Raw genomic sequence first — 21911 nt, forward strand, 5'->3', positions numbered from 1 at the left:
CCAAGGTTGGGTGGATTAAGAACAGTGTTGGGGCTGGGGAGGTGGCTTAGTGGTTAGGAACACTCACTGCTCTTCCTAAGAACTGGAGTCCATTCCTCAGCACCAATGTTGGATGGGTCGACATCACCTATAACTTCAGCTTTAGGGGTTCCAACTCCATCTTCTTCACCCTGTAGGCATCCATACTCACACGTGAGCACAAGCATGTGTGGTGTGACACACACACACACACACTCACACACACGGGGCGGAATATAAAGAAGTCTAGTGTGTCTCTATGCTATCCCATCAGCAAGATGCTAAGCTATCATGCAGGTCTGGGGGCCACAGAAGGAGGAGAGCAGCCCTCAGTGTATCTACAGTGCAGGGGAGGAGAAGACACAGAAGCAGAGGGCCACACTTCAAGCCATGAGCGCTCTTTTAAAGACCCACTGCTTTGCGATGTCACTAGAAATAAGGACGAGGACGGCTGAAGAGGTGGGTGGGGATGATTTGTAAGAGAAGAACAAATGCACAGCTATTCTCGCCCAGGGCTAAGGTCAAGTATTTTGCACACAAAACTCAATCCATTTTGAAGTCACAACCCATTTCCTGTGGCGGGGTTTTAAAGTGATGTTGTTGGAAGGTGGTGGTCAGTCTGACTGTGCTTTGCCTCCTAGCAATCTGAAGTCATTGTCACAAATTATGTTTCTGTGATAATGACATGGATCATTTGCATAAAAATCAGAACAACTCCAAGGCCCATATGTTGGGTTTGTTTTGTTTTTGTTTTTGTTTTTGTTTTTTTTCAGTCTCTGGAGATATAGAACTGTCCTTCCTGACAGCCAGTTAGGAAATAGGAAGGCAGTTGGGTGTGGGAGGGCACTCTTCCTGATTGTAGAAATCCCAAAATGCCTGTGGTGTATTTCACAGCCCAGGCAGAGTGCTCTGACACAGGTTGACACAGGCGCTACCTCAAGCTGAGGGGTGGCTGGTGTTTGTTACACACGGTTGGGTGTCTTAACTCTCTCCAGAGGGTCCTTCTTGACCCACGAGCTCTTGCCACCTCCTCTGCCTATGTATAATCTGTCTTGTTTATCTTGTCTCCCTGTGTCATTGACCCTGTGGATTTTCTGGAAACTCCCGTGGTCTGTCATGTCCTTACTCATAATGAGAGAGTCTAGTCCTCCGAGCATTGACATACTTCCATGACGGCACAGAAGCCCCGACAGCGCCAGCCATTTTCACGTTAAATTGCAGCTTGGGTTGTCCTTCACGTGCTGGTGGACGTGATTTGGCTGCCGCGGTCCCACGCCTAGGTCAGGACCCTGTCAGGGCAGCAGGTGTGACTGTGTGATGGCCTTGTCATTTCTCGGTGGATCCCTTCCATGCCTTGTCCCACTGGGTTGACTAGGCCTCGAATGACCTCTTAATTTGTGTAAACACTTCCCCCACTTTTTCTGAGCTCCCCATCCTTGAACACCCCTCAGACAATTCCTCAAGTCACGCTCAGCAACATGTTCTGGGCGGAATCATACAAAGGATAAAGGCCCTTTAGAAACGACTCTGTGAAAGGAGACTGTGAGGGAGATTGTGGGAGGGAGGTGGCAGGGTGTGGGGGCGGGGAACTTCTCAACAACATTGTGTTTGAAAAAATGCCATGATGGTATATAGTATCTTGTATAGTAAACAGAAAAATAAAAATTAATTAATTAATTAGCAAAGGAAAGCTTGTAAGTTAAAAGGAAAAAAAAATAACTGTATTGCCTGATTTTTCTGACCAACCTTTAAGGAAAGTTCTACTCTCACGAAGCTAGTAATTCTTCAAAAATGATAAAGTCTATAGTATAACAATCATTGACCATCAAGGTAGATAGGCTCCAATTTAATTATCTTGAAATACACTGAAGATTTCTATTTAATTACACCACACTTCTAAAAGTCAAGCATTGCCATCTAATAAACAGTCTACCATACATTGTTATGTATATATAATTATGCAACATGTATATATTATTTATAGATGTGTATTTATGTATGCACATATACATATTATATATGATATATTATGTAAAGATATACATATGTATATATAAATGTATGTATGAATATACACATAACTATATAAACATGTACATATACAGAAATATATAACTTATGTATAACTTAATATGTAGTGTATAGTAATATAATTAATATAATATAAATTATGTATAATAATGTAAATAACATATTATTATGTATAAATGATGGAAAAAATCCTTCCTAATTTTCTACTGTGATTCACAGCTGGGGCCTAAAATGACCTCCCTATTTAAACCAGTTAAATCTTCCCTATGAGTATTGATAATATCAGTTTTTAGCTCTGAGTCGACCTGGCCAGTGAGAACAGGAAGCCGTCGGATGAAGGTCATCAGTTCTAAGCTGATTTCTAAACCCACATCGACGTGGTGGGAGAATAAAGTGGTGGTGAGGCAGGATGGAGAGCCTGTAGGGTAGAATCATGCGCAGTGCGAATCCTGCGCAGTGCGCCTGCGTCCTCTTCTCACAGTGCCTGCGCTTAGCGCGGAGCCACTTTCCCCATACGGGTTCACTAAATATTAATTTCATCCTGCTAGGGAGACGATCTTTTCCCTTGAAGTAAGCACTGGGAAGCACAGGAAGTTAATGGATAGTTAAAGAGGTCTGCTGGGATGAATAGCTTTGGGAAATATGTCATGCTGTCCTCATAGGAACGAGGCAGGTAAATATGGCCTTTTGGGTTAATTTGCCACTTGAACATTTATAAAAAACAACTCACCTGTTTTCCCTGATTGGAGAGGGGGGTTCCTGTGGGACATGAATCTCGCAAAACACGCCTCTAGCCAGAAATACCAACCTTTTCAATTCTTTTGTGACTCCGTCTCCTTTTATGTCCCCGAACAATACCATTATACGTGAGCGATTTCTAAACTTTAACCTTCTCCTATCTGCGTGTCATTGAGGCGTATATAAAAGGAGCTGAAGCAGCTGGCCTCCACAGAATTGGAACATATAAGACACATCAGAGAGCTGCTCACAACGATGTCAGGGTGAGAGTGCCTTTGTGGAGTTCCAGCCACTCTAAGGGACGTCCTGCTCATTTCAAATTTCTGAAATTTTCCTAACGTGAGCTTAAAAGTACCCATTTTAAGAAGGAAACGATTTAAAATTTATTCTCAAAATAATTAGCTCCAATTGAATCTGGTTTTTCAGAGTAACCGCCAGTGAGGCTTTCCTAAGTGTCTGGGAGATTGGAGGAGTCTTTCGGTCTCCGTGCTGTAAGACAGGAACTCACCCGTGCATCCACTGCATGGTTCTCTCACTGATATCCCTTTAAAGTGATTTCTGCCCACCACTCAGACACTTTCAGGGACACAATACTCCATGTTTCACGAAGGCGATTTATCAAGAATGCGCTCTCTGATATTCAGAACTCCCTTCTAATTATAAAGGCAGCGTGCTTCTATGTCTCAGCTAGTGTCAGCTAGTGTTTTGCTCTGGTAGAGTTTGCTACCTCAATCTAATCCCTATTGAGAGGTCATGTGAGGTTGCTTCAGCTAGAGTCAGTCTGAGTTCCAGCATTTACTATATATCTCACTGAAATACCACTCACTGGTCCCCTAAACTCTTTATAATGCTTTTATTTAAGGAGCATTTTACTAAAGGAGCTTATGAAGGCAGACAGTATTTTTTTTTCTGAAACTTACTGTGGAAAAACCAAGTCTTGGAAAGAGTCAAAGTGATGATGATAAAAAAAATAATGATATTGATGTGCTAGGCACTACATGGACGCATGGTCAGAATTTAGGCATTTTGTCCACTGTTACCTACTTAGTTTCTGTATTAGTCACCTTCTCATTGCTGTGACAAAATACCATGAATGAAGTACTTTACAGAAGGTATAGCATGCCGGTCATGGTAGGGTGTCATGGTGCCAGGAGCATGAGTTGGTCATATGGCAGGAAGCAGATGAATGCTACTGACTACTCATTGTACCCCAGAACCCCAGCCAGGACCCCAGCCAGGACCCCAGCCAGGACCCCAGGACCCCAGGACCCCAGCCAGGACCCCAGGACCCCAGCCATGGTCCAGCCAGAACTGCAGCCAGGACCCCAGGACCCCAGCCAGAACCCCAGCCATGGTTAAGATGGCTCTCCCCACCTCAACTACCTAAACTAGATAACCCCTCACAGGCATCCCAGAGAGGTCACCTAGTCAACTACAGATCTCTAATTCTGGTCAAAGTAACTAATGTTAACCAGCACAGCGTCTGGAGAAGCTGGCTGTTCAAGTTCAGGCTGGGTACCAAAGGCCCTACAGCTGAGTTCGTCGTTAAGAGGGGTAATGTCGTCTTCGTCATCTCTTCCTCTCGGATTCGAGTAGCCTATGAACATGCTTAGCCTCCGTGCTCCATAGACACTTTGTTTGTCGTTCATTTGTCTTCAGCATGTTTAGAGATGGTCCTCCCGTTTCTACCATGCCCACTGCTCCTTTTTCCGGAAACTAAGTAAACTTGTTTTCTTTATAATTAATTAATTAGTTAATTAATTAATTTTAGAGGGCCCTTTCTTCAGTTTTCTCTTCTCTAAGGTAACCCCAATGTCTTTCAGTCTTTTTGTCGCCCAACAGACATTTTTGTGCTTCTTCATTTTTTGCCCTACTGGGGTTTTTATTCTATCAGGTTAATAGATAATAAACAAAATAGCTAAGTAAACCATGTGCTGCATTACGCCGTCAGAGTCTGGTCTGGAAACGATCAGAGTTCAGGAATTGGGACTTTGGGGGTTCGAGGTGCTTTTCCTGGGGCATCTACTTTTACTCACCTCCATAGAGGAGGAAATAACAAGTTAAAGAAACCATTCCACCTAAATCCATCTTGAGGAACCAGGGAGTTTATTAGGGTCACTCACAGGAGTGTGGGGGAGGGGTGCTCACAGGAGCGCTGGTGAGGTGTCACTACAGCAGTATGGCTGACAGGGGGAGATGTATCACTGCACAACCCACCCCAGCATCAGTGATGATTTCAGAAGCTGTATCTCTGGGTCCCTCATATGATTTGCACGCAGTGTCATAAACTTTCCCTGCTGTGTACTGTCTAGATAGCCTTAGTCCTGTGAGTTCCCTGAGCTTTGTGAGCCTGCAAGAGGAAGGCTTCAATCTTGAGGAAAGAGCCAAGCAACAGAGAGTGAGCAAGTCCCTTCCTGGGGCTGTCATGCTCACCCCCAACTCTGGTTCAAAGTGACAGTGGTCATTTATTAGCTTTCACAGTGCCTGGGGGTCAGAAATTCAGATGGGATGCCATAGGCGAGGCTTCTGTCCACTGCATGATATCTGAGACTCTGGAAGAAAATGTGACAGAAATCATCTAAAAGGACACTTTACCCCCGAGTCTGTCATCTGGAGACTGTGTGACTCTGTCCGTATGACCTGGACTTCATCACAGTCCTTACAAAGTCCACATTGCATTTGGTGACTCAATCTTGAAACTCACACAACAGCTCTTCCCTCACTCATGCTCTGTGGGCCAAGGCAACTTGGAATTTCCTCTCAGGGTCTGGAAGGAGGAGCACAGATCCCACCTCTCAACAGCGAAGTGTCAGTGATAGGTTGTAAGAACATCAGTGACAGAGTCATCTTTACAAAATACAGTCTCCTGTGGTGGGCAGGGTCAATGTGTGGATAGAGTAACATTTAAACCCAAATTTAAAGGAGGCAAAGGAATGGGCCACATGCTGGTCTCCCTGAGGCAGGGCTAGGAATGTGAGGTGGAAATGTACTGGGGCCATTTGGAGACCAGCATGAGTGGCCTAATTTTAATGTCCATTGCCTCATAATCAAAGGGAGCGGTGTGCAGTGGGAGAGATAGGGAATGTGAGAGTCTGAGGTGGTAGAAGGATCTTGGGTCTGGTTTGTGTTATAACGGATTAAATCTGAGGTGGCTCAGGTGTGCTGTGTGAGGTGAGGTCTGGACTCCTAAATGATGGGCTGTTTTATTGTGAGACAGGGAGGGGTAAGCGCATAAGAAGCCCTCAGAAGGAGAGAAGCCATTTAGTCTTAAGGATGACTGTTAGAGATGTTTACTGAATACTCAAGTGGGATTGCTGAAGGGGCATTTAGATAAATAAACAGGGAGCTCCAGAGCTAAGCTGGACAGAGCACAGGCTGGGGATGGGACTGCAGACAGAAGCAGGCGCTGAGCCCTGCATCCCCTGAGAGGACACCGGAAGAGAACAGGATGTCCTGGAAGCTTAGGGGGCAGGGAGGAAGGATGTGTTCTTAGCTCTGACAGGTCCAGGTTGGGGCTGAGACCGTGACAGCCGTCATGCAGTTACTGGTAACCTATCTGAGCAGTTTCAGAGGGTTGGGGACAGATGCTTAACTGAAATGAGCTTCCAGAGAATGGGAGGGGAGGGCTTGGGTGGGAAGTTGGCAGGTGGCATTTGCTGGGAGTTTGGGTCAAACCAGCATGGACAGTGCTGCGGCTAGCTGCTGAAGTGACACGTGTGCTTGGCTTTCTGAGGAGAGAGGAAGGGCAAAGTGCCTGTGTGATAAATGGATGGATCTAGAAGACCGTGGAAGTGGGACATTGTAGGAAGAACACCTCTGAGTGTCATCCTCATGCGTGCTTTAGTTACAAGGAAGCCTGTTTCCCTACCCCATGGATTACCTGTGGGAGTAGGCAGCAGAGGCACGGGTTTCTAAGCTGTGTCTTGGTGCCAGTCTTGCCCCAGCTGGTGGCCACAGCTGTGGCCAGTCCTTACCCTGCAAAGAATTCTTGACATATATAGATAAGTACCACCTTTGGCACAACACACACACATGCATGCATACACACACACACACAGACATACACACACACACACACACACACAGACACACACACAGACACACACACACAGCACACACACAGAGACACACACAGAGACACACACACACCCACACACACACACACACGCACCCACCCACACACACACACACACACACACACACACACACACACACACACACGCACACACACACACACACACACACACACACACACACACACACACACACACACACACACACACACACACACACACACAGACACACACACACACACACACACACACACACACACACACACACACACAGACACACACACAAACACACACACACAGACACACTCACACACTCACACACACACACTCACACACACACACACACATACACACACACACACACACACACACACACACACACAACACACACATACTCACAGACACACATACAGACACACACACACACACACACACACACACACACACACACACACACACTCCCTGAGAAGGAGGCAGCCTGCTTTGGAGCAGCAAGGGCAGATGAGGTGAGGCTCGATGTTCAGTGGCTCCATCACTGTCTCCCCTCACACACACCCTGAGCTGCAGGCCATTAAGGAGAGAATCTCAGGGACCAGTCAGAGAAACACTGGATGAGTGTAGAACAGATCTTTTCTTTCCTTTATTTTAGATGGAAACCCCTGGGAAGAACGGTCATGGAACTGTGCAGAAGGGATGGGGGTGGGGTGGTGGAAGCGGGCCTATTTTTTTCCTTTCGCTGACAGGGAGAGAAGGCATCTTGGAAAAGCACCTCCAGCGCAGCCCTGCCCTCTGTTTCCTGCCATCCCACAGTAGAGTGAGCTCAGCACTCCCTAAGTTTGGCACCCGGAGAGACCTTGTTCCACTTGGTTCTCACTCCTGGTGTACCCTCTCCCTGGGCATGTCACTGTCCTTAGAATTAAGCTTCTGTTTTGTAGCCAAGGAGAGGTAAGCTTTGAACTAATAAAGCTATCTGGCCATGTTTGTGCAGGTATAGTTCTGTAGCTCTGGGGATCTGTCAAAAACGGTGCTTGCTGGTACAAAGTTAAGACCAACGTCCCAGATCATCAAACAAGGCTGGGTTGAGGGAGCATGGAAACAGTGCTATGTTCCTTGTCCTCTTGTCCTTCCGCTGCCCCTCAAGGATCTATTATGTCATTGCTAAGAAGGGTGGAGGCATTGGGAAGTTTTGACCCGAGGAATAAAGCAAGGAGCTCTTGTTCGAAAGCAGTGGTCCTCAACCTTCCTACTGCAGGGAGTGACCACTTTAATACAGTTCCTCATGTTGTGGTGACCCCCAAACATAAAATTATCTTCATTGCTACTTCATAACTGTAATTTTGCTACTGTTATGAATCATGATGTAAATATTCTTAGAGATAGAGGTTCGCCAAAGAAGTCTCCACCCACAGGTTGAGAACCAGTGATTTAGGAGAGACTTACGCGTTTAACAACATTTTATAAGGAAATTAAAATTCATACAAGAGCCTGGCATGAGCTGCTGTGGTGGTGAATGCCTGTTATCCTGTCCTGGGAGACTGAGGCAGGAGGATCAAGAATCTATAGTCAGGGACTGGTGAGTTGGCTCAGTGGTTGAAATTCTTATAGGACAAGACCAACGTTCAGATCCCCAGAACCCACGTAAATGTCCAAGCTTGTGAGCTACTTCTCACTGTAGCCACAACCCCAAACCCCCCCGCCCCCCAGCTAGCCATACCGATGAGCTCTGGGTTCGATTGACAACTGCCTCAACGAAAAAGCTAGAAGCGCTAGAGAGAATAGTTCCTGACATTAATCTCAGGTCTCCACACATTCGTCCCCCAATCCACATATACAAAACATATATATACACATATGCATCTCACACACGCACGCACGCACGCACACGCACACACACACATGCACGCACGCACACACAGAATTAAAGGCCAGTCAAGACTATATAGTAAGACTATACTGTCTCCTCCTCCTGCCCTCATCAAAAAACCCATACATACACCTTTATACTTATATAGAAAGACATGATATAATACACCAAGAATTAATTTAAAAAGTGAGACTCACAGGCTGCGGGAAATCCTGTGTCTCACACTGCTGTTTGTACCCTTATGTCTTTTCTATGGCAGGATTACGGTGCCCTAAGTGCCACGGTGCACTTGAATGGTGTGGTGTGAACAGCCAGTGTCATTAATGACGCTGCAGCCGCACTACCCCATGTGTCTCCATTTGTACCTTCTGTGCCGTTTGGTTACCTCGACCCTCTCCTTCCTTGCACACCCATAAACATCACTTTGTACTTGAAGACTGTGCTACAAGTACAAGAGCCCGTTATCCACCTGAGGAGATGGTAGCCTTGTGCCCTGCGCCTTGCTGGAGTGGATACTCTGGCTCATGTCTGTTCCTCACACCAGTATTCTTCATATTTCTCCAGTGCCACTCCCCAGTCGGTCACCACCAGGCTCTTCATCAGACGGGCTTGGTTTTTTACAAGGTGTAAAAAATTCTAAATGAGCTCATATGGTTCTTCACAGTTGGGCTTATGCCAGAGAAATGTCGGCGTGGGGAGGGGGGTGACTAGCGGACTAGGTACTGTGGATCCCCAAAGATGACTGGCTTCATTCATGCCCAGGCTGAGTGTTGTGGAGAACAAACAAGTCTTTGTAAGTTGCGATCTTAGAGCCATGTGGTTTTATAGCTCCTTTCTCCTGTCCCAGTGATTACATAGCTTATTAATTAAGTTCCTTGTGTTGTAGCACAGGGCTGCAGGGTACACAGAATGAAGACAGAAGGAGTAATTAGAGGGGCTCTTTAAGAGAAAGGGGGAAAGCGGCCAGCCCAATGCATCTGATTATACCACTTCTCTTCCTTATTGTCCCTGTGCAGAGCTGCCCAGAAGTTAAATCTGTCATCTAAGAAGAAGAAACACCGGCCGTCGACCCCGTCTGTTGCGGAGGCTCCCCTCTTTGCCACCAGCTTCAGTGGGATCCTGCAGGCCTCACCTCCCCCGGCCCCGCCCTGTCTCCTGAGGGCTGTCAACAAGGTGAAGGACACTCCTGGCATGGGCAAGGTAGGTGCCAGCTGCTGCCTCTGCTGGTCCCTCAGTGGGCGGGGCTCTGGGAAGGTTGTCAAGTGGGCGGGGCTCTGGGAAGGTTGTCAAGTGGGCGGGGCTCTGGGAAGGTTGTCAAGTGGGCGGGGCTCTGGGAAGGTTGTCGAAGAAGAGAACAACCTTGGTTTCTCATTCGCTGGGATGAGGAAGTAGCAGGGACGAAAAGAGACACAAATAAGTTGGTTTGGAAGTAGCAGCGTGCCCACCATCTGGGATTTTATTCACCCAGAGTCAACCTCTGACGGAAAACAACCATGGAAAGGCCTAGAAATAAACCACTAAGATGCTCAGAATAACTTCCGCTGCCGCACATTGCTAGAGTTCGCTGCTACTCATGTTCTTCTCTGTGCCCGATGTTTTAATGGAACTTTACATGGGGACATGACACCCATCTGTCAGGTCTAGCCACTTCTGCTGTCCATTGACTGCCTTGGCAACTAGAGACAGTAAAGTCTGGTTCATGCAAATTGAATAGCATGTTAAGTTGGGGATCTGATTTGATTCGGGTAGTGAGGGAAATGGCTTTGCATTGTTGAAACAGACCGCAGCCACTTGAAGATTAGAGACGCGAAAGCCAAAAAGCAGAGGCTGGAGGCCCAGGGAAAGCACACGGGGAAACAAGATGAAGATATTCTGTCTCGTGGCGCTTCTGAGCCTTTCTCCCATTCCAAGAAGCGGTGACTTCTGCATCAGCACCAGATCACTGGTGTGAGCTCTGTGCGGAATGGTTCAGTCGCTTTCCAGCCAAGAAACACAATCCAAAGTTGTCACAAGGGCTTAGAAAGACGCAAGGGACGTCTGTTCCAGGATATTACTGGGCTACATTTAGGATTATTTTATTTCTAAACGTCAACTCTTAACTCTTTCTCTCCCAAGATAAAGGTCTGCGTGACGTAATTCACAGCTTAATCTTCAGTGGGGGAAATAATCTGGGACTTATAAAAAAAACGTAGCTGGAGAGATAGAGATTCTACTCATTATTCTCCTTAGAGTACAAATAAACACAGAACGTGGGACTTGACATTGGCCTTGGGTCTTGTTTCAGACCCAGCTGTTCATGCAGAACAAAGCAGAGCCCAGTGTACAGTCAATGAGTTTTACCAGGGCTTGTCCCTTTGACCTCAAAACTTGCCTGTGTCCCACTTTAGTCTCTAGATGAGCATGGTCCTTCCAGAAGGACCCTGCACTCTGTGCCTGCTCTCCCCCATTCTCCTCTTTCCATTCTGTACCCCTGGTACCCCACTGTCTCGAAGGAAAGCCCTTACTTCATAATGCTCTTCCCCAAAGTGAACCGATTTCAAGATGAGGTTAGACAGAGCAGTGGCGAGTGTAGTAGAAAGCCTCCAGTTTTAGAATGTTCTACGGTGTTTCTCATCAGATGAGTGTCATCTGAGAAAACTTCCAAGTCCAGAGGTAAAGACAGAGCTTAGACAGGGCTGCCCCAACTTCACACCGTGTGGGAGCAGTGGAGAAAGCAGAAGAGCCCAGGATGTCCCTCCCAGAAAGGGAGCCTGAGGGATAAGACCACTGAGAAAGGGCCACAGTGTCTACAATGGAGACATGGAGCTATGAGAGGGGCTTCGCAGGTCTAAGTGATGTGGGCCTCCTTCTTTAGTTGCGATAAATGTACACAGTGTAAGGTGTCCCATCACAGACCAGGCTAAATGTGCTAGGACGTTTATTTTGTTTCTGTGTTGGGACTTGAATGTCAAAGGTATGTCATGGGGCAAGGTGCAAGTTGACATCCCTCTCTTGCTCTTGCTTCTCATCAACATCCTAACCTAAACCTTGACATGGTGTCTGTTAGAAACCTTGACATGGTGATTCATCAACATCCTACCCTAAACCTTGACATGGTGTCTGTTAGAAAAGGTGCCAGGTGGTTGACCATCACAGGGGACTCCTACGTTTCCTCTGTGGCCCCATTGACAAGAAATGTTGCCTTCATCGCTCACCCTGGCCTGACACCATCTGTGTGGATGCTTCTTGAGGTGGGCCTACCCCTAAGCCTTCTGGGTAAGGCCTCCTATACCCTTTACCCACATCTCTAAAATACTCCATGGAATTCCAAGACACAGGTGACAGGGTACCAAGACCAGGTGACAGGGCGCTGAGGTCAAGGAGCAGGACAGTGGGGAGAGGAGTCAGCAGTGACTGAGCACTGCTGAAGAACAATATGGATGTGTAAGAGCACAGTGATAGGCTGGGTTTCCCTGCATGGAGCATGTGTCTGTAAGGAGCCTTCCACCATATATCCACTCCTGGTACTATACTAACAGATCATAAATTTAACGTTTGATATTAAAGGTATGACCTAACTCATCTACTTGCAATTCAGAAATGCAACCGGAGACCCGAGTTTGCTCTGGAAATGTCATGGGCATCCGCGGGCGAGTCACAGGAGAGATGCTGTGGCTTCTGTCCAATCCGTGGCCACATGGCAGCGGAGGAGCCCTTCCTGTGCTTGTGCTGACCCATGAGGAGCAGTGATGGGGAGGAAGTGACTTTTGGACGGACTATGTCCTCTGAGGGGTGGTGGTAGGAGTCTCCTTGCTATGTTAAAACCACAGGAAGGCCATCTTGCCACATACCCACCCCTCCCCAGGCTTCATCCCCCTCCCTAGACGCTACACTGCATTTAGGAACTGCAGCTTCTCTACTCCTGTGGGGAAAGCTTCATTCATCCATCTATTAAAATGATTTACGTTTTAACATCTCAAATAAATACAGTTGAGCTTAATATATAGGCTAAATAGCCGGTGGTATTTATGTGTTTGAGGTAGATGAACTTGATTGAATTGCCTACAACCACTTTGTGTTCCGAGCCTGACCTTGGGCCCCTGGAACACTGTCTTAGGATCTTCAGCTCCCAGAATGGCGCCTGGCACACAGCAAGGGCTTCCTGAGCACCTACTCTGTGTCAGGTGCTGCAGTGATGGGCAGAGGTGAGTGCCTGTCCTCCTGACACTTAAACCCAGTGTCTTCTTCCAGGCAATCAAAGAAATGTCATCGATTCAGACCAATATGAGGGACCCTGACCTAAGGGAAAGTCAAAATTACTGACACCGTGGCTGTAAGATGTACAACGACCTAACTACTATTAACTGGCTTTGTAAAGTCCTACTTAATAGACAGATTCAGGTGATTAGAGGATCAAGGCAGCTTACCTCCCATTCATATTTCATTGATTTGGCTCATATGTAAATGATACTTGTAATCTCTTTGAAAATGGCTCCTTCTCTCCTAAGTCAGTTAGCGTTCTCTATGAAATCTGTTTGCACAACTAATTAACAGGCGTGTTCAAGGTTCATTTCTTAGTGTGTCACGATGTAATGGCAGACCTCTTCGTCTGGGGCCGCAAGTTTCTAGAGAAAAGTCTGTTACCTGTGTGGCACTTGCGTTTCTGGCTCTGTGGCTACATTTAAAGCAAGGACAGGAATGGCCACTGTCATACTTGATTGGTGACAGTCCACTTGGAGTTCAGTTGCTTCTCCCTCCCCTGGTGAATAGCTGAAGGGAGGTGTTTGAGGCATGAAGGGAAGGTGAGGCTTCTTTTCTCACAGCCCCAGCAATGTCTTAAAACAGTGACAGTCTGTGGGTTATACCTGGCCCCTCCTGCCCTTCAGTGTGTTTTGAAAGAATTGGAAACTTCCTATAGGGGATTCCAGAAGCAAGGGAGGACGTCAAAGAGGGTTCTGAAAGAATCATAAGGAAACCAGACGAAGGAAGTGTGGGGCGTCTTACCGTGCTTGAGTCAGTAGGCACGTGGTAGAGACTTCCGGTCTTCTGGTTCCACAGCAGGGCCACTGGTGGAGGCAGGACACGGGAAAGGCGAATGCCCATCTCAATGTAGGTACAACAAGGAGGACTGGTGCTCAGCCCCAGCCTCTATGCAAGTATCAGCTCTTGTTTAAAAAAAAAGAGGCTACTGTGACATCCTATGCCCATCTAGCCTAGGAGGTAGGAGGTCGGCTGCCTGGAGTTCATTGGTTCATTAAGAGCAAAGGCCTACCACACAGCTCATGGCCAATCGGCTATGACCCTGGAGGGCCTCACTGAGCAGCCATCCAAACATGGGTAACTTGGTGGAGGTGTGGAACTGTGGAGTTCCTAGAACCATTAATGTGTTCTCCACTATCCAAACTCAGTGATGGCTTACTTTGACCTCTGATAATCCCTGGGCACACAGATACACACATACAGATAGACACACACACACAAACACACATAACACACACACACACACACAAACAGAGAGAGAGAGAGAGAGAGAGAGAGAGAGAGAGAGAGAGAGAGCGCTCACATCACCAGGTTCTGTGCTGTCTCTCTTTAGTTTCTGAGGTTTCCTTTGTTTTGTGTGTAAACTAATAACACAGAAAAGAAAAACCATCATGTCTGTGTTTGTTAGGACTTTAGTCTTTTGTGCATTTACTGACATCTTCAGGGTAGGAGTCCTTCAATTACTAGATCCTTGTAACACTCTACAGAAGAAACAGTTCCCGCCCCTTGGTGTCCTTATTACAATGAGAGGATGGCAATAAGATTTAAATTAAGGTGAGGCTTTCCCGGAGGTGCTAACGAAGCTCTTGCTCGTTTATTTAACAAGGAGAAGTGGCAAGCACAGCTTCAGGCTCTGACTTCAGGTCCATATCAAGGAGAGAAATCTCCTGCCTTCCAGCCCAAGAAGGTCCAGGTCATTTAAACTCATGCAAATTATCCTGTTCCTCATTACCATGCTTGCCCTTCCCCCGTCAGTCCTAAGGTTTTTAGCAGGGAGAAGAGCAAAGATTTGAGCCTGTCTTTAAAATTCATTTCAAGTCTCTATGAAATAAAACATTCGGATGGGATGGAAAATTCTGGATCTCAGCAGTCACTCACCGTCACTACTCCATCTTAAGTACAAACGACAGGAAAAGTGAACCATGACGTCCTTCCTATTTTTGGTGTCCAGTTGAGGAAAAAGAGGTGGGGCTGGCTGCATAAATAATACACATTCATCACCGTGGCTCACCTGATAGCTCGATAAATTACATTGGAAGCTCTTCCGGGAAATAAACCTGTGCGGCCTCCCACTCCCTAATTGCAATTATGCCTCTCCATGCTCAGTTGGTTTTGGTCCCTTCAGCTTAACTCACGAAACCGTGATTGGTTGGGTGGTGTCTTAGTTAGGGCTTTACTGTGGTGAACAGACACTGTGACCAAGGCAACTTTTGTAAGAACAACATTTAATTGGGGCTGGCTTACAGGTCCAGAGGCACAGTCCATTAATCATTAAGGAGCATGGCAGCATCCAGGCAGGCATGGTGCAGGAGGAGCTGCGAGTTCTATGCCTTCATCTGAAGGCCAACAGAAGGAGACTGGCTTCCAAGCAGCTTGGACAGGGGTATTAAAGCCCACGCCCAGAGTGACACACCTACTCCAACAAGGCCATGCCTTCAAAAAGTGCCACTCCCTTGGCGGTGGTTTGGGGTGTTTTTGTTGTTGTTGTTGTTCTGTTTTGTTTTGCTTTTTCTTATTCTCTCTGCCTCTGTGAGTTTGACCCTTTCTTTCTCCAGCCTGTCACCAGAGGAAGGAGATGTGGAGAAGTTGTTCTTGCTCTTTGACCTTTGTGAAATTGTTTTTTCTCACATGGATTTGGGCTTTCACCCACCTCTGGGATGCACAGACTTGATGTCACTGAGCCCTGATGGGGGCCTAGCCCTCAGGCACTCTTGCAGGGGACCCAGTAGAGCTAAGTAATAGAAACTCTTCTCTAGAGTAGCCATGCCACTCTGACACCCCAGCATTCATCATTCTTGCAAACAGAAGGAGACCTCTTAGGAAAGTGAGCACCATTAAAGGCCACCAGTGAGAAAAGGCATAAAAAGTCTTTTGTGAATTAAGTGTGGGATGATTTGTATTCCTTCTGAATAGTGTGCTTCCTTTAATCCTGTGGGCGAGGGTGTGTGGGTGTCATTTTTCTGTTGTCTTCTTATTCCGGTGGGCAGTGCATTTCCATGAATTCTAGTGTGACAGACACACTACATATGAAGACCTTAATTTCCGATCTCAGATGTTTTCATAATGTTGCAGACTGGGTGAGAAAACCTCAAGGCTATTGAGGAGGAATAGCCCGGTGTGCTGTCTCCTGTCCTAGCTCTCCTTCTGTCGCTCTCCTGATGCAAGAAGGGAAAGAATTTTACAGCCAGTGTGTTCCTGGAGAGGATGCATTTTCAGATTCACTTAACTTTTCGTACAGCTCCTCAGGTGAGGAACTGGGTTTTCTGGAAAGTGTCAGGGATTTGAAGACCTCCAGGCACGTCGCCTTCCCAAGATATGCACGTGGGCAAGCCCAGATTCAGATCCCGTGTTTCCAGTGAAGGTTTTTCTTTCCAGCTCCCCTCAATAGGTTTTCTTGGGAGAAAAAAAACTGTTTCGAAAGGCTCTCCATAATTCCCTTCAGTGCTTTAAAGTCTTGGGTGGACGTTGAACACTACATTGGTCCATCCTGAAAGAGAGCAGAGGAGACGGTGCAGAAAGGCCAAGAACCTGGAAATGAGATTCCGTGTGCTGGCCATAGCTACATTTTCTCTAGGCACAAGTTGTCCTGGAGGACAATGTCCATGTTATGTCAGAAAGGTGACAGTGCCCAAGGCTGGCCTCCCATTAAGCAACACACACTGTTCACATTCAGAATCTTCATAAAAGCCACTTGTTGGACCTTGTACATTTTATGTGTAAGCAAACTAAGGCACAGGAACGGGGAGCAGTTTGAGTAGCCGCCCGTGGGGAGAAGACACAGGTTGAAGCTTTAGAATGAAAACTGTAAATCAGAGTTGGAATTCACATTAAGGCGGTCTTCATCTGCTTCCCAAATCTGTCATTTTTTTTTTACCTCAAATCTACAGGCTCTGTATTTTTAGGTGAATGAAAATGGTAGTTGTCTGTGTGTATACGCACACATGCACACATGTCCACACACACCCATGCGTGTACGTAAAGGGCATTTTTATAAATGGACTTTTGAAAAGCTAGCAACCTTTCTTGGGATTGGGGATGGTTCTGGAACGTCTTAGGATCCCCATAATTTCCAATTAGCCCTGTGGCTTGTAGAATAAGAACATGAAGTAACATGAGGAATTCTCCCTGGAATAAATGTCACTGTTTCAATTAACCAAAGAGCACTATAAGAGGCATTATAAGGCCGGGCCGGGACTTTTTATCAGTCTCAGTCCAAAACCCACCTTTTATCAATCTGAGCACAATTAGACGATCGTTGATGTCAAAGAATAGCAGCTCTGTTTTATGCCCACATTTCTAATGTCTTAAATCCTATGTCTCTCTCACTCACTGTGGCTGAAAAGTAATCATAATTTGCTATAATTGTCGCATTGAAGTGGGATTGCTACCAAGGTTTTATAAAGGAAACAGGAAGTGTAACACTTGCATGTGTTGGCAACTTTGGCTTGGTACCTAGCCTGCTGGTGAGCGCAGCGCTTGCCTGTCGCTGATTTGCATCAAATGGAAAATATTTTCAGACCTTCCCGATGCTTCAGTGAACTAAAATGTATCATTAGGGATGTGAAATCACTTGGCATGCGTTTTTTTTTTAAAGCAAGATATGCGTTCTTCAGATTGTTAAATGGCTGCTGAAATAAAAAATCCCATCTCTGCTCAGAGCCGCGTTAACCCATTGGGTCCTTCCCTGTGGCTTTTAGCCGTAGCTCCATCTTCCAATTGGCGATGATGACTTCTAAACACGAGCGCTGACTGTAGTAGTTGGCCTTCCAGACAAGGCTTCCAAAAGCGGCGATGTTCGGGCACATTTTGGAAGTGCTAAGCGCAGATTTCCCTTGAAGCCGCTCTCCCGTTCCCTTGGTTACCTGTGTCCCAAGCCACAACCAACAATTCAGATGGCAGTGTTGCCATGTGGAGCTCAGGGGAATATTCTTTTCTAACAATGACTATTAGCTGGACCGGAAATGCTGGGCCAGCGACGGCTAAATCAGAGGGGTGTTCATGCTTTGGGTTTTGTTTCATTGCTGAAACCATTGGTGAAATCAATGTCCATTTCTTAACTGAAAGCTGGTTGTAGCTTCAGTTCTCTTGGTCCAGAGCATTGTGCTGTACAAGAAGAGGCCCTGTACCCCTCACGTGGCAGGCTCCCAGGCCTCCCAGGCTCACCACCGGGGCCTCACAATGAAAGCTCACCCCGCCCACCCCAGAGCAGTGCCACGTGAGCTACCTTTGGATCCTTACTGCACAGATACAATTGTCATAGCATAGCAGCTGAGGCTAGCTGTGGGTGAGAGGGCAGACGACTGGGACCGAACAGTGGATTCAGCTCAGCAGGCAGAACGGTTGGTACGGATAACACAGCGGGTACCAACGGAGGAAGCGCCAACAGGAACTCACACCAGAGAAGGATAGATTGGCCCTGTGGAGATTTCAGAGGTGAGAATACTGGATCAGTGACCATAGGCAACTTAGAATCCCAACTTCTGTTCAGAGAGGCATGCTGGGAGTTGGATGGGCACCATGTTTCGTTACCTTCCTGTTGCCACTGTAGGACAGCCTGACAAAATGCAACTAGGAGGAGAACGGGCTCATGTGGACTACAGCACAGAGGGTAGGAGGACGAGCCTGGCTTAGCAGCTGGGAGGCAGAGAGAGGAAGGGAGAGGGGAGACAGGAAGTGGAGTCAGATTACAAACCCTCAAAGCCTGCCCCTGGTGACATACTGCCCCCAGCAAGGCTCCATCTCCTAAAGGTTCCGTAGGCTTCCCAAATAATCTACAAGTAACTAACCAGGGACCAAGCATTCAAATATACAAGCCTATGGAGGATGTTTCTGAGTCAAGCTAAAACCCAGTTTGTAGAAACACTTCTGGGAGAGGGCGTCTCTAGGGCTGCCTTGCCTGTCCTTGGTCTTCCCTTGGCTCACGTTTCTCGCATCACGAATCACAGGGACTTGCGGGTCTCAACCCATCTGCTTCCCCAGTCATGATGAGTCATTCATTTCCTGCGTCACCTCATGTATCCCTGACTGGCTCCCCCTTCTCTGTTTTGTTTATAAACTACCACCATGTTTGTTTCTTTGTGCTTCATGGGTGTGGCTCGTTTCTAGTGAGTTTTTAAACTGTATTGTCCTAAGAAACAGTTCTCATCTCAATGGAACAAAAGCGATGACTTATTCTGGAGCCAAATATGAGTGACTCTGGTGAGGAAATGCAATTTTAGGTTCCCCAGATACCATGTTCTAACATGGTATCAAGTCCATGCGGTTTTCCATGACAGAACTAAGACAGTCATGAATCAAGACCCTTTTCCAATGCATTGGTGAGTGGGCAGCGTAGGTGGGTCACAGAGAAGCGGGGGGTCTCAGCTATAGGCCCCAGACACTGTTTGATGGCATCCTTAGCTTCTCAACCCGTGGGAACTAGGATTCTGCTTATACATTCCAGAGGATTTGCCTAATGGTCACAGAGGTGTTAGGTCCCATACAGAGGAGGGCGACAGATGGCTGTGAAGCGGACCTGAAGATGCCCCCAAGATAACTTGGCTCTGGACTTGCAAGACCCCAACATCTCTACCTCGTGTTCAGAGTTCCTCGCAGGTTTGAATCTTGGCTGATATTTCTTCCCTGTCTCCAAGAATAATTATCTGTACACAAGCTGCACATCGTCCATGGGCTGGGCAGTTCTATGTTCAGGGTGTAGTTTCTTCCCTGAAGGTTGACGGGCTGGAGTCCTTGTCCTCAGTCTTGCCATGCTGCAAGCTGGTGGATTGGTGAAGAGGGAGAGCTTAATGAAAGATAGTGAGGTCCCTGGGGCTGTCACTTCAGGGACAGATTGATGGAGTTTGGCTCCTTAAAGTTTTGAACTGTTGTCGTTGTTATTATTATTATTATTATTATTATTATTATTATTATTATTTGAAAGGGAAACATAGCACTCAGATCTACCTGGCTTTCTATTTGGCTGTATAATCCCTCTGCCTAGGCTCCCAGGATACATCTGCCATGCTGCGATGTGGCCAGGAGCCCTGAGACTCAAGGCAATGTTGGTGCCACCACTTTGAACCTCAGAACCTCGAATGAAATAAAGATCATTTTCTTTGTGATGTGCACAGTGTCAGATACTTTTGCAGCAAGAGAAAACAAAGTAAAATAGGCAGACAGAACTTCCAAAATTAAAGTAGATTAAACAGAGAACACAGCAGTCGTATGTGATAACGCCCTCTGTTTTTACCTTCGTAAACCCATCCTCCATCCCTCCTCCACCCATGTTCCATTACCCATCCACCCACCCGTCATTCATTCACTCACTCACCCATCCACCTGTCATTCATTCATTCAGTCAGTCAGTCACCCACTCACTCATTCACTCACATTTTATATTCCATATTTTCTAAGTGTCAAGTTACTTTTGGGAACACTCAAATAAATTAGAATTTTTCTCCTTCCTTATGGATCCCAGAAACTGCTATTCTAAAGAGTTAAAAAATCATGCGTTAGGCAGACAACTCAAACTAAAAATACCTATTATTGTTATCACTACTCTGCCTTACCGCGGCAGATGAGACTGGGATTTATGCAGGGTAATTGGCTTCCTGGCTTGCTCTCTGCCGAGTTCCTTTTTACTGAGGACAGCACAGTATCCCTGCAGCTGCTCATCACGTTGCAGTGACAGCCGGCCATGCAGACATCAGGAGAAGGCTTGACTTCACTCTGTCTTTAATGCTTTAATATGCTGCTTGCATGCTGTGTCCTGCACTTAGTTTGTGCAGAGGAGTCCCCGCAACATGTAAACATCGTTTTTCATCCAAGATTGTTCAAGAGCGCACAAACATCACTTGCTTAAGACGTAAGTCCCCTGAAATATCAAGAGGAAGTGGTCCTTTGCCGAGGGGTCGCTCTGAGGGGCTTTGTTCAGGGTCACATCATAGCCCTCTCCTATTCTTGGTCATGGCCTTTCATCTCTGAGGCACCTCCTGTTTCCTCCACTCTTCTCTGACTTCCAACCAGGAAACTCCATGCGTTTTGAAATTCCAGTGTTGTCTAGACTTTCAGGAGTTTGTGTCATGCAAGGGACAGGCAAGACCTTAAAGTTGTCTTGGATAGTGCATGTCCTGTGAGGTGGCCAAGATGAGCCTGGGGATGGGAGGAGGGGCTGCACTAGTTAGAACTCTTCTTAGTTTTAAGCAACAGAAGCCATGACTGGTCTTGTGAAACACTGGAGGGCCACTGTGTCCTGTCTCCTGGCCAAGGACACCTGAATGTGTCTGTGGTGATTCTTATATAATGTAATATCAATCTTTATACAATTCCCCTGACCACAATTCCCCAACAACTGCTGGAAGTTCTGAGATAGACTCCCCACAGCCTACCAGAAGGCTGCTGTACCTTTCCTAGAAGTGAAATCCAAGAGGTGACTCAGCTCAGAGTGGATGGAAGGACAGAGGGATGGTGTAAGTGTAAGGCAGAGGGTACCGCCCTGAAAAAACTGGGCAGTTGTGCATAGGTGGGTTCGTTCTGATAGGCAGGGCATCAGGAATGAAAATCCAAAATAGAGGTGTGAGGGAACTGTGCCCCAAGCTCAGGTGAAACTCTATGCCAAACCCCAGCCAGCCTTAACTAAGTATCTACCATATGCATTTCTGCATATGGAAGGGTGTACCCGTGTGCATGTGAGTGTGTGTGTGTGTGTGTGTGTGTGTGTGTGTGTGTGTGTGTGTAGGTCAGAGGTCAACCTTGTGCTTTCTCAGGAACTATCCACTCTGATTTTTGAGACAAGGCCTCTCACTGGCCTGAAGTTCACCCATTCCACTAGGCTGACTAGCCAGTGAGCCCCAGGGTTCTCTGGTCTCTGCCTCTCTGGCCCTAAGGTGGCAAGCTTGGGCCTCCACAGTTAGCTTTCTACACTCTCTGGGGCTTGAACTCAGGTCCTTGTGCTGTCAGGGCAAATACTT

General features: G+C 46.8%; 1 protein-coding gene across 1 annotated transcript in view; it reads left to right on the forward strand.

Moving 5' to 3' along the window:
• Positions 1-21911, forward strand: part of Kif26b (kinesin family member 26B) — a 403463-nt gene that overhangs the window by 282522 nt on the left and 99030 nt on the right. Inside the window, exon 5 of the mRNA XM_032915772.1 lies at positions 9741-9924. Coding sequence (XP_032771663.1) covers positions 9741-9924 — 184 coding nt within the window. The remainder of the gene's footprint in view (positions 1-9740; positions 9925-21911) is intronic.

Source organism: Rattus rattus, chromosome 10 (genome assembly GCF_011064425.1).
Source record: "Rattus rattus isolate New Zealand chromosome 10, Rrattus_CSIRO_v1, whole genome shotgun sequence".
NCBI lineage: Eukaryota > Metazoa > Chordata > Mammalia > Rodentia > Muridae > Rattus > Rattus rattus.